Raw genomic sequence first — 12,877 nt, 5'->3', positions numbered from 1 at the left:
AGTCACTGTAAACGCACTCCGGTGGTGTGGTGCTGGTGGTATTCTGGAGTATGAGTGTGAGGAATGTATGTGTGAGGAATTACCAATTCCTCAACCCCCAACATGACTTCTACTGCAAGAGAGTCCAAGGCTAGTTCACTAGATTATCAGTGGTAAGTTAACAGAATTCAATATGACTCCCAATGAAGTCTGAGTGAGAAAGCTAAGAAAGGCAATATATATAAAGGGGTCCAAAAACAAACTCTAAACTAATGCCCCCACCATTCCCAAATTAGAAGCAAATTATTGGCCTCACTACTCTTCTCCCAGATGAATCACTAATGATTCCCACCACTGAAGAAAAAGTGCTTACTGCAGAGGTACAAGGTGCTCAATGTTCTAGTGCAGGACCAAAGAGGCTGTAAATCATCGGAGCACTGCCACATCCATCCATTTATATATTCTCTGTTGCTGCTTTTATGATAAAAGGGCCCAAACTGGTTGAATATTTACAAGAATAAACTATATGGCCCACAAGACCTAATATTTACCTATCTGGCCTTTGAGAAAAGTTTGCTGACCCCTGTTCTTATGAAAGAGGACTGACTAGGAAGTCAGAGAGACCTATATTTAAATCCCAACTCCGTAATCACTAGTAGAAATTACTTCCTATTTCTGGGCCTCTGTTACTTCATGTATGATATTAGAATACCACGAGCTGCCCTGCAGGGGTGTCATACAGACTAAATGAGATGAGCCAGATAAAATGTCTTATGCATAAGCAAGGAATAAATGGTAGCTATTAAATCATAATTAATACCACACACAAATTTGTCTATCATGTTAATAAATACTCAAATGTAAAGTTATTCAGGCTACAGCCAAATATTTTGTCAAATAAGACACTGGGCTGGCATTCATCTACCTTCCCTGTTAAGGAATAATACACAGAGTATATTGCTTTAGAAAGCCAAAATTACTTCACCTCTCTCCTCTTATTCTCTCTTTAGTCCTTAATTTAAAAAAAGAAATCAAGAAGCACAGCCTCAAAGTTTTGTTAATATAAAGCTAATTCCTTCTATTCGCACTGTTTAAAAACACTGAACAAAGCTTAAAATGTACCTCAGAATGAGTGAGAAATCCTGATCTACAATTAAGAGGAAAAATGGGAGGAGCCCAAAAGAAACGTTTCCAAAGTTTCAAGAAAGCAACCAGCAATACTTGATGAGTAGTGTGGGTTCCTGGGTCCACTCACGTAACCAGTACTTGAAGGCACCTACCGTTCCAGGCCTGGCTGTGGTTGGGAACACGACAGGCTGTCTCCACACCTGGAGAACCTAGAGACCAGGGCTACTCAGCACTGTGTGACATAAGAACCACAGGACATGCTCCTGACTGCAAAACCATCTGTGGTAAGTCATATTAGAACTTGAGGGCTCCTAAGAGATCATCTCACCTAACATCTGTACTGAACAAGCAGGTTCACCGAACTGTCCATGGTTACAAGAGAGTTCGTAGCAAACCCTGCGTTCCTGATTTGACTTCACAACAAGCTGTCTTTGCTTAAGAGTTACTTCTCAACAAGTCAAATCTTAATCTTTTATTTCTCTGTGACCCTGCCAATGATATTCTGGAAAAAGTACCCAATCCTCAAAATCCCAAATTCCTCTAGGCAGGGTGTCACTCCTTGGTTTTTCATTATGTTCTTCTTGTTTTATTGTATTGCACCCACCATAATTTTGTTCTGTGTACCAATCCTGCCCATTGGCTGAGAGTTCACAACCACTAACACCCAAATGTTGTGCACGTGGCAGGCATGTGGTAACTTTATATTCACTCCCTTATTTAAGGCTCATATTAACTTGTCCAATATTATAGATGGGGAACTGAGCATGGAGAAGGTACCCATAGTGAAGCTGACTCTATTAATAAGCATCCATGTTACCCCAATACCATCATCAACCTCCTTCTTCCTCACAAGAGTCTGTACATTCAAGTACCCTCCCTCCTTCCCACAGCCACATGGAAGCTTCTAAGAAAGGTTTCTTCCCATGTAGAAGGCACTCTTAAAAGTACTCTGCTTCCCTAGACTTCGCCTCAACTACTGAAAGAGCTGGGCTTATCTGAAATACTAAATTTCTTCATAGTGATTTTAAGTTTCCTGAGTCTGTTTTTAGTTATTCTCAGCCAAAAGGATCTTAATATGCACACAAATAAAGTAGTGGAGCTATAATTCAAACAGAGAGAAGGTGACTTCACTGACCTCAAAAATGTAACAACTAGACTCTCTTCTGACCTCTCATTTTTAACACTCCTACCATCCAGCACCAGTGCTGAGTCAGGAAAAACGCTCATTACTTCAGCCAATGGATAAAAAAAAAAAATGAAATTTAGCTAAGCTTCCAAAAACAGGTAGGATAAATTTTATATTCAGTTTTAAATGAAATATTAGGACCCTAGGTAGAAGCTTAGCAGGTCTAAAGCTTCTCTGCTTTTAAACAAGAGGTTTAACGTATTTGGGAAATAGTGTACGCTAGAGGAAATAAAGGAATCTTGGCTTATAAGTCCAAAACAATTTCATAAGACTGTGTCAATTAACAAAAGCACCAAAGATTTGGTTTCCCTAAATCCCTTTTACAATGCCTATTGCACCTATTAGCAGTCACACAAATTCTCGATCCTCCTTCCATCTGAGCCTGGTTCCAAGTAGGCCACCTCCTCTGTAAACTGAAAGAGAGTGTGTGGAGTAAGGGGATAGGTGGAAGAGGGGGCAGAGGGAGAACACCACTTCCCCACTTCAAGTCTTGTCTAGTTTCCATTCATGATAGCTCTTTGACTGGCATAATGATCAACCTTCACAACTCATTTGATGCCCACCTCTACCTCCATCCTCAAGGACACATGAAGAGCCTTAATCTTTAGACCTGAAGGATGTCTTCTGTGCCATTTCACATGGATCAAGAGTCCTTGACAACCCATTCTATTTCTGGCCAAGTACCCAGCAGACTTCAAAACAGTGACCAGAGGTAAAATGCTCCACATCCTATTTTCAACTTGATCCCCAAGAGAAAAATCAGTGAAGACACCTGTTAGTCGTGAAGAGCCACTCACCAAGGTCTCATGACTCATTCACTGCAAAACACAAAATACATTTTAATGTCAAGACTACAAATGCTTGTACACATAAAAGCCTCTCCTTATCTCTTCACTTGGCCTTTTCTCAAAGAGCTTAGACAAGAATTTTTTGATCTTCAACAAAAAAAAAAAAAATCAGAGAAAACTCTACTTGCTCTGGAATCCAGTTTTCAAAAGCCACAACCTGCATGACTGTCTTATTCGAAGTTCAGGAATCATGCTGATTGCTCACAAAGGATATTTTTTTTAGAGACCAATTCTGATCCACCAAGGCAGCCCAGCCACCTTCAAGAGTACCTTCCTTCTATAGCACAGCTTACCTTGTAATTACTAGAGTTCACCCAAGAGGTAGCGAGTCCATCCACAAGCTTATCTAACATGGTCTGGTCATGCTCAAGGTCAGCAGACTTCTGTTTATCTGAGAAATAGTCTATAAGTTCTTGGCCAACCTGCAGTCGTTTCCCCACATCCTTTTGCAACACCTGAGCCAGGCAGGACTCCATTCGAGGCTCCATGGTGGAATTCAAATCCAGATCCAGCAAAAGCTAGAGGGCAGTCAGGATGACTCCCTCCCGGTAGACGGACCCGGGAGGTTGCCTCTTTGTTTGCTGAAGGTTACTAAGAGCTTGTGTTTCAAAGATGCAATCCGGGGAATGGTAACAATGCACCATGTGTGTCTGAAGAGCAGCTGGTAGGATATTAAAAGTCCAATTTAAATAACTAGTAGGAGATAAAGGAGTGAGTGGCTGAGTGATGTTCTGCTACTGGGTCTGAAATACTTCATAATTCAGCAGTCCATTCTGAAAAGTAAGAGAACAACAAATTAGCACAGATAACATAACGCTCAATGTTGTAAAACACTAAATCAAGGACAAAGCAATTCATGCTGTAGAACCATTTATAATCACATGAGGAGTGCAAAGCATGAACACTTGGCAACCATATTGGAGTAATATAATTATTATTTTTATCAGGAAGAACACTGAAGCCCAAAGAAAAGAGCCAACAAGCCACACAGTTGGTAGGTTGATATTTTTCACAATCTCCCAGCTTGTAAATGCACTAGTCAGGAAAGCAAGCTTCTGCTTTGTTTATTTGTAGCTTAATTTTGCTCCCCACCAAAAACCTAACATTACTCTGTGTCTGAATCACTGTAAATGCCCCAGCTTATGGCATTCCTCTGAGTCTTCCAAAAAACTAAGTACCAGAAATGGGACAGGCTCCATAGACGACACACCACTGATCAAAGTCGCCAGCTCGGTTAAATTAACCAAAGCAAAAGGCAGCACACTTACATCACACTTCTTGCTCAGCACCTTTACAATGGGGGGAGAAGAAACCCCTGCTGCCTCCTCCCCACAAAAAAAAAAGAGAGAAGAAAGGAAAAAAAGGACACAGGTGCAAGTTCTGATCAGTTACTGACAGCAGCACCATTTGGGTCTGGTGTTTTGTTATAAACTCGGATCCCAAAATCATGTTTGGACAATGCAAAACGCATGATAAGGGAGAAGTAACAAAACTGTGGATTTTTTTTCCCCCAGTGCTGGGGATCAAATCCAGAACCTTGTGCATGCTAGACAAGCTCTCTACCATTGAGCAAACCCCCAGCACTCCAAAACAGTTTTAACTAGATGTATTATACAATCTATCCAGTAACCTATAGCAAGCGGCTAGTACAATTCTGCACACACATTTCTTAATTCAATTTCTTCTCTCCTAAAATTATTTGATTCCTTTCATTTTAACATAAGAAGACCCATAGGAAACCCATCTTCAAATGCAGCACCTCCCTGACAAAATATGAAACAGGAATGTAGCTTCATACCAACAGAAAATATCAACTTTCATAGCTTTTAGCATATAATGTGGCAAGTACATTTAAAATTCTGTGTAGCGGAACTCTTTCAATCTGACAGTGGTTCTCTCCCTTTCTAATCCCATCATATGTCTAAGCTCAACATTAAAAGGATGATACACTACCCAAATCATAGAATCATTGTTCTGTTTTGAGTACTAGAGGTTGAACCCAAGGGCACTTTACCACTGAATTGCATCTCCAGCCCATTTTAATTTTTGAGACAGAGTCTTGCTAAATTGCCAGACTGGTCTTGAACTTGCATGCGCTACCACACCATGCAGAATAATAGACTTGTTTTGGATTGGTTTGGTTTGATTTTGTTTGGTATCAGGGATTGAACCCAGTGGTGCTTAACTACTCAGCCACATCCCAGCCCTTTTTATTTTTTTATTTTGAGACAGGGTCTCACTTGGTTGCTTAGGGCCTCACTAAATTATTGAGGCTGACTGACTTTGTACTTGCGATCCTCTTGCCTCAGCCTCCTAAATCACTGGGTTTACAGGCATGTGCCACTGCAGCTGGCTAGAATCAAAGACTTTTGATGTCAACAGGAATCATAAGACAAATCACAAAATGAGGAAAGCCCTCCTTCAAAATCCCAGCATGTCCCTGGGCACAATAGCATATGCCTCAGGCGGCTGAGGCAGGAAGATCATGAATTCAAAGCCAGCTTCAGGAACTTAGCAAGGCCCTAAACAACTCAGCGGGACCCTGTCTCTAAATAAAAATGAATGAATGAATAAATGAATGAATGCATAAATAAACAAATAAAATAGGGCTGGGGGTGTGGCTCGGTGGTTAAGTGCCCCTGGGTTCAATCTCTGGTGCCAAAAAAATAAAATAAAGTAAAAAACATGTGGCTATCCATCTTCTAAGCCCCTGCCTTTGTACGTGCAATGGGGTGAAGAGGAAAGACACTTAATAAGATACTATCTCACGGAAAAATTCTTCCTTAAACTGGAGAGGTATCTATCTTCCAGTCATTTCCACACCCTGGGAGTAGGCCCTCTTTCAGAGGGAAGATCCTCAAACACATAAAAGTAGTTATTAATTTTCTTCCAATTTGTGGTCCAAACAATTCCTCCAGTTCCTTCATGAGCTTTTTATATTAGACTAAGAAGGTATCAATGATATAGGCAAACTGGAGTAACCAACAGAACCTTTTCTTTCTGTGCCCAAAATTAGCCTAAATAAATAAATGTCAAGTAGATAGTAGAGGCAGATAAAAAATGGCCCACAAATTCTTTGCTACTCCTCTCCAACCCAGGTGAAGCCTAAGTCCTCTCCCACAGAGACTTGGGGCTGACCCTGTGAAGCAGGCAGAAGCTCATCAGCAATCCCTAGAGCTGGCCCTCTTAAATGCTCCCTGGGACTGCCATGTTATAGGAAGCTGGTCTAGCAACTACAGCAAGAGGGGCCATATGGAGAAGAACCAATAGCTCCAACCAACAGTGACTATCAGACATGTTCCCAAGGCCATCTGGGGCCATCTAGCTGTTCTAGTCATCATCAGACAACACCATCACAAATAAATCCTAAGGAAACAAGCAGAGAACACCCAGCCAAACCATAGAACCATGAGAAACAACATTTCTTTGTTGTGTCAAGCACTAAGTTTGTGGTGATTTGTTACACAATAGCATAACTCTTACTCCTTCTTCCCCTAAAAAGTTATCTTCCATTGCAATGAAAAGAATCTCACATCTTTCACTCCTCCAAGGGGCCTAAAATCAACAGACATTCACCAACAGTAACACTACTAATGCCATTTTTAAGCGTCTCCATGAAGTATCAGGTTCTGTGCTAGGCGGTTTCTGCATATTACTTCTGATTCATCAACCAACTCTACAAAGCAGGTGTTAACTTCCCTACTTTATAGATGAAGAAACTGAAGTAAAGTAAGGGTGAGTAATTTTCCAAGGTTACCTGGCCATGTGTCTCCTTACTCCACCCTCAAACCCTTATTATTAGAAATCTGGCCTAGTTCTGTTCTGACTCAGGGAAAGCAGGCCACACTGCTGAGCCAGGAGCCACAGGCCAGAGAGCAGAGCCTTCACTCCTTAAGCAAACACTAGGTGCCTTCAAGCCTCTCCACTGTGGCTTTTTAAATACATATGAGAAAACGTCCCTTTCAAGGAATGTACAGGATTTCCAACAAATATGCTTCTAGAAAGTAATTATACAATAAAAGGTTAACACACTCAAAAGTAAGTCACAAACTCATATGTACAAAGAATGAAAAAGACTGGAAGCTTCAGGTATTAAGCGGACTGGGTCTTTCCAATCAATCTCTCTCTCTCTCTCTCTCTCTCTCTCTCTCTCTCTCTCTCTCTCTCTCTCATTAAAAAGAAAAAAAATGGCATTAATAGTGTTACTGTTGGTGAATGTCTAGTCATCCTCTTCAGCATTTATTCTTACCTAACTGGGTTTTGGGGTATCTTTTCCCCATGCTTTTAGTGTTTTCTCCACCTCTACTTTCAAAGATATTCAAGGAATAGTAATCACAGAGTCCAAATTCCCAAGATATAAGAGTACTGGCCCCTGGCTCCCAGACACCTAGCTTCCATCTCTGAAAGGAAATGTCATTAGTCTCCTGTGTATCCTTTAGAAAGATATTTAGCTTCCCAAGAAAATAAGTATTGTATGTGTTCTCCTTCCTGTATTCCCCAGGAAAAGTTTCCTAAGCATTTACAATTAAATCAAAAAAACAGAAATCAAAACCATACAAAAATACAGGCAAAACATCATATAGCAAAATCTATAAAAACTTCATATTTGAAAATACATAAAACTGAGAAAACAAACAAGAAAGAAAAGGAGGAGGAGGAGTTGGAAAAAAAGAAGGACAAGAAGATGTAGAGGAGGAAGAGGAGTTAAGAGAAGAACACACATCTTGACCAGACTCTCCACTAGGAAGAGTGAAACAAGGAAAATGAGGTCTGAAATCATCCCACAACTGGCATCATGGAGGTGACTGTGTTGAAGCTAAATAAAAGCTGAAGTTCTCATATGGAAGACATAATGGAAGGTGCTGGAATACAGAATCAGTCTCTGCCCTCAGTGAGCTTATGGATAAATGCAGCCCTGTTCACAATCTGACAGTCTGCTCTGTCATTATTATTCAAGTGTACTATACACAGAGACTTAGAGCAATGGTGACATTAGAAGCTACTCAGAATGTATTGCTAAAAAAAAAAAAAGAAAAGAAAAACACATTTTTACACATTTTCCAAAAATACAAGAGAGACATAATAAAGTTATGAAAGGATAAATGAGATTAAAATAGCAAAGCACCACTTTTCCTTCTTTATTTATCAGAGTAACTTTTCTCCTTTAGCAAGATCCTCTACGACGGCTATAGAGCACAAAGGCATTGCACTGGTTACCTGGGAAAAGAGACACATTTCAGGTACTTCTGGAAAATGTCTCAATTCCTTTCAAATCCAATGGTAACTGCATGAGATCCTTTCATTTGCCAGGCCAACATTCTCTGCCTCTACTACAGGAGTTAAGTTCCAAGCATCTCAACTTTTCCCTGCCACTTATCTTCGTTTTTAGGTACAAACTAATAAAACCTCAAGATCATGGCCCTAATCACTCTCCTTTATAGCAACTTTAAAAATAGAAATTAACCAAGGAACCTTTACAAAACAACAGCCTAACTCTGCTGCAGGCCAACAGGAAGATGTTAAAAATTACCAGCATCAACAATAATATGACAGATAAGAAAGATAGCTTAGTGAAATAAAAAGAGCAATAAAGTTAAAAATTCTGGCTTCTGTTCTCCGCTCTGCCACTTCCTGGATGACTCTGGGAAGAATATTGTCTCTATGTGCCCTAGACAAGATCAGGATGGAAAGATTTACACAGGGCATTTTTCTAAAAACAGCTCCTATCTCCATCTCCTTAATTACCAAATCTTTCCTGCGGCCCTTAGGTACACCATTAATAAAGAACTATTAACAATGGGGCATTGAGGGTGAGGGGACAAAACCAACTATAAGCTCTGTAACTTCTTAATGTACTACAGAGTAATTCACAAAAGAAGTTAGAAGTAGGAACATTTTCATTTTTACTTGGCAACTTAAAACAGTGATCACTATTTCTGAGTCTATGAGATGGCTGGGCTCAGCTAGGAGATTTCTGTACTAGTCTGACCTGGGAGCATTCTGTGGCTACAGTCACCTGGCAGTTGATTATGGCTGGGGTCTATGACGGCATCATTCACATGTCTAGGGAACTGATGCTGTTGTTGGCTAGACCTCTCTCCACTGAGAATCTCTAGCCATTCAACACACAGCCTAGACTTGATTACACAGGAGCTATCACTCCAAGACGGCCAAAGGGGAAGCTGGTAGGCCTCTCAAGGCCTAGGATCCAGATCCTGCACATTACCTCTGGTCAAAACAAGTCACAAGGCCAGGCCTGATTAAAAATGTGAGGAACAAAAAACTAGGGATGGTACCACCACATACCTGGCTATCCCACTCCTTGGAATTCTCCCAAAAGATTTAAAATCAACATATTACAGCAATACAGCCACCTCGATGCTTATAATAGCATAATTCACGATAGCTAAATTATGGAATCAACCCAGATGCCCATCAATAGATGAAGAGATTACAAAATTGTGGTGTGTGTGTATGTGTGTGTATGTATGTATGTATATATATATATACACACACACACACACATACACACACACACACATACAATGGAGTTCTACTCAGCCATAAAAAAATAGGAAATTAAGGCTGGGCAAGGTGGTATATACCTGTAATCCCTGTGGCCTGGGAGGCTGAGGCAGGAGGATCATGAGTTCAAAGCCAGCCTCAGCAACTTAGTAAGGCCCTCAGCAACTCAATGAGACCCTGCCTCTAAATAAAATATAAAAAAGGGCTGGGGACATAGCTCAGTGGTTAAGTACCCCTGGGTTCAATCCCCAGTACACACACACACACACACACACACACACATATGAAATGGCATTTGCTGGTAAATGATGGAAATGGAGAATATCATGCTAAGTGAAATAAGCCAAACTCAGAAACTCACAGGTCAAATTTTTCTCATATGCAGCAGCTAGGGTAAATAAAGAACAGGGAAAGGGAAAGAAAGGATAACATAAAGAACCAACCAAACATAAATTAACAGACAAGTGAAAGGAAGTCTAGTAGAAGAGGGGAAGGAGACTGGAGAGGGGAGGGAGGACAAGACGGGAAAAAGGAAGAGGAAAAGGGGTGATCATGAAGTGAAATCCATGCGTATATGAGTTTGTCATGATGAACCCAAGTACTGTATATAACTATAAAGCTCTAATAAAAATTTTTTTAAGAAAAAGTATGAGGAAATAAATTCATTCTACCTGTTAACAGGAACTGCAAAATATTATGTCATGTTCAACACTGCATATATGTATTCAGTAGAATGAATAAGTGGATAGGGTAAATATGTTTGCATCATCTGTTTATCTTCTACCAGTCTAATATCACAATAACTTTTATTTATTCATCAACTTATCAAAAATCATATCTCAGTAAAAAAGATACAAAAGAAATAACTACAGTCCAGCTGAAAGAATTTTCAACCTACTTAAAGATAAGACATACACTCACAAGAAGCTTCATTGTAAGGATTCAACACAATCACAGAATGTACATAGTAGATTTCACCAGTAGAATACTGTACCTGCCAAATAAGAAGCATAAATAAGTATTGTGGAAATTCAGAGAAGAGATAGATTAAGAAGGCCTAGAATGACAAAGTCAAAACTATATAAACAAACCAGAATGATGACGCATGCTGGTAATCCCAGTGGCTCAGGAGGCTGAGGCAGGGGGATGTAAGTTCAAAACAAGCCCCAGCAGTTTGGTGAGGCCCTAAGCAACTTAGCAAGGTCCTGTCTCAAAATAAAACAGTAAAAAGGGCAAGGGATGTGGCTTAGTGGTTAAGTGCTCCTGGGTCAATCTCAGGTACCTTCCAAAAAAATCTGTATAAACAAAATTCAGCCTAAGCTTTCCCTTAAATTATAGATAGGAAATATTAGTTATGGCACTTAGGAAAAACTGCATCAGCAAAATAGAGAAGTGGGAACTCATGGAAAGAAGTGTAAGGCAGATGCAGTAAGATATCTATAGGATGGGCATTATTATTCCCTATTTGAAGATAAGGAAATGAAGCTCATAAAGGTTGGTTTCCAACTGAACCCAGGGCCTTGCACATGCAAGGCATGTACTCTACTATTGAGCTGTAGCCTCAGTATTTTTTTTTTTTTTTTTTTTAGAGAGAGAGAGGAAAGAGAGAGAGAGAGAGAGAGAGAGAGAGAGAGAGAGAAAATTTTTTTAATATTTATTTTCAGTTTTCGATGAACACAACATCTTTATTTTATTTTTATGTGGTGCTGAGGATCAAACCCAGTGCCCCATGCATGCCAGGCGAGTGCATTACCGCTTAAGCCACATCCCCAGCCCCCCCCCTTTTTTTTAAGAGCTACAAGGGCTGGGGTTGTGGCTCAGCGGTAGAGTGCTAGCCTAGTACATGCAAGACTCTGGGTTTGATCCTCAGCACCACATAAAAATAAATAAATAAAACAAAGGTATTGTGTCCAACTACGACTAAAAAATAAATATTAAAAAAAAGAGCTACAGCAATGTGGGGCATCAGAAGTACTAAGTTAAGGCTCACAAAGCTCTTGTAAAATAATATTTCATATCAAAATACCAAGAACTACAATTTAAATTACCAGCACCAATAACCATATTGAAAATCTCCCTGGAAAAATATGTGGGAAACAGTTACGATACTTAAAAAGCCAACTTTGAAAGCCAGAGATTAGCAAAATTTATTCACACTAAGTTAAAAGCAACATGTTTCCATTAATAAGACAATCCTTTCTGCATCAGACAATTTTTGTAATGATTACAATATGGTCTAAAATAAAGAAATGCACACTGCCAGGCTCTGCCAGCAGGTAGAGCCTGCTCTCACTCCGGGTTTCTTCTGCTCTTTCCTTCTCTTTCTCCCTCCCACAGTCCCACTCACGATCTCTCAGTGACAGGTGTGACAGATGCTGTACTAGATTAACTACTAGAAACCACAGGAGGAAGACGTGGTCCAGACCCTCAAGGAGGCTGCTGCCTATATGAAGACAAAAGCACAAGGTGGCAAGTCCTAAATCACAAAGTATGTAGAAGTGCTGTAGGTGGCCCTGAAGGGAGATGAAATGCCACTTGAGGGAAGCCAGCCTTGGCTCTACTGGGAACTACAAGGAGGGAATGCGGTACCATGAGATGCGCCCCCCCCCAGGTCCCTCCCCCTCCAGTGCAGACTCACCCTAGCCTGGTCCCGCACTGTGCCATTTTTCTAGTGGCTTTGACACTTTCAACAGATAACTGGATGATGTCATTCCCCTCCTTTCTGACTCCTCAGACCTTCAACCTTCACCCTTCCAGTCATCTGTTCTCAACATCAGCAATCTCTCCTCCTCCACTGGCTCATTACCAGCAGCTTGTAAAAGTCCTCTAAATTACAAAGAATGGGTCCAGCGACACATACCTCTAATCCCAGTTACTCGGGAGGCCAAGACAGGAGGATCCGAGGTTTGAAGTCAGTCTGAGCAACTTAGTAAGAGTTGTTTCAAAGTAAAATTGTAAAAGGGCTTGGGAATGTAGTTGCTCAGTAGTATAGCACTTGTGTGGCATGTGTGAGGCCCTGGGTTCAATCCCCAGCACCACCAAAAAAAAAAAAAAAAGCCTCCCTTGAGCTTTTCATCAATAACAGTGTTAACAGTGAAACTTCCTTAAACCCTGTCTACACTAGCCAGCTCCACTGATGCATTTCCTGGTCCCTCTTGGACCCTCTGATCTGGTACCATGGACACTACACAGCTGGGAGATGCTCTTGCAG

At 40.6% G+C, this 12,877-nt stretch overlaps 1 protein-coding gene across 1 annotated transcript in view; it reads right to left on the bottom strand.

The window, feature by feature from the left end:
- Positions 1 to 12,877, bottom strand: part of Clasp1 (cytoplasmic linker associated protein 1) — a 271,969-nt gene that overhangs the window by 233,892 nt on the left and 25,200 nt on the right. The window contains exon 2 of the mRNA XM_071619271.1: positions 3,435 to 3,914. Coding sequence (XP_071475372.1) covers positions 3,435 to 3,629 — 195 coding nt within the window. The 5' untranslated portion in view covers positions 3,630 to 3,914. The remainder of the gene's footprint in view (positions 1 to 3,434; positions 3,915 to 12,877) is intronic.

This window comes from Marmota flaviventris, chromosome 11 (assembly GCF_047511675.1).
Source record: "Marmota flaviventris isolate mMarFla1 chromosome 11, mMarFla1.hap1, whole genome shotgun sequence".
In the NCBI taxonomy this organism is placed as follows: Eukaryota; Metazoa; Chordata; class Mammalia; order Rodentia; family Sciuridae; genus Marmota; species Marmota flaviventris.
Note: the sequence above shows the minus strand (reverse complement) of the source record. Positions and strands in the feature narration are given on the sequence as shown.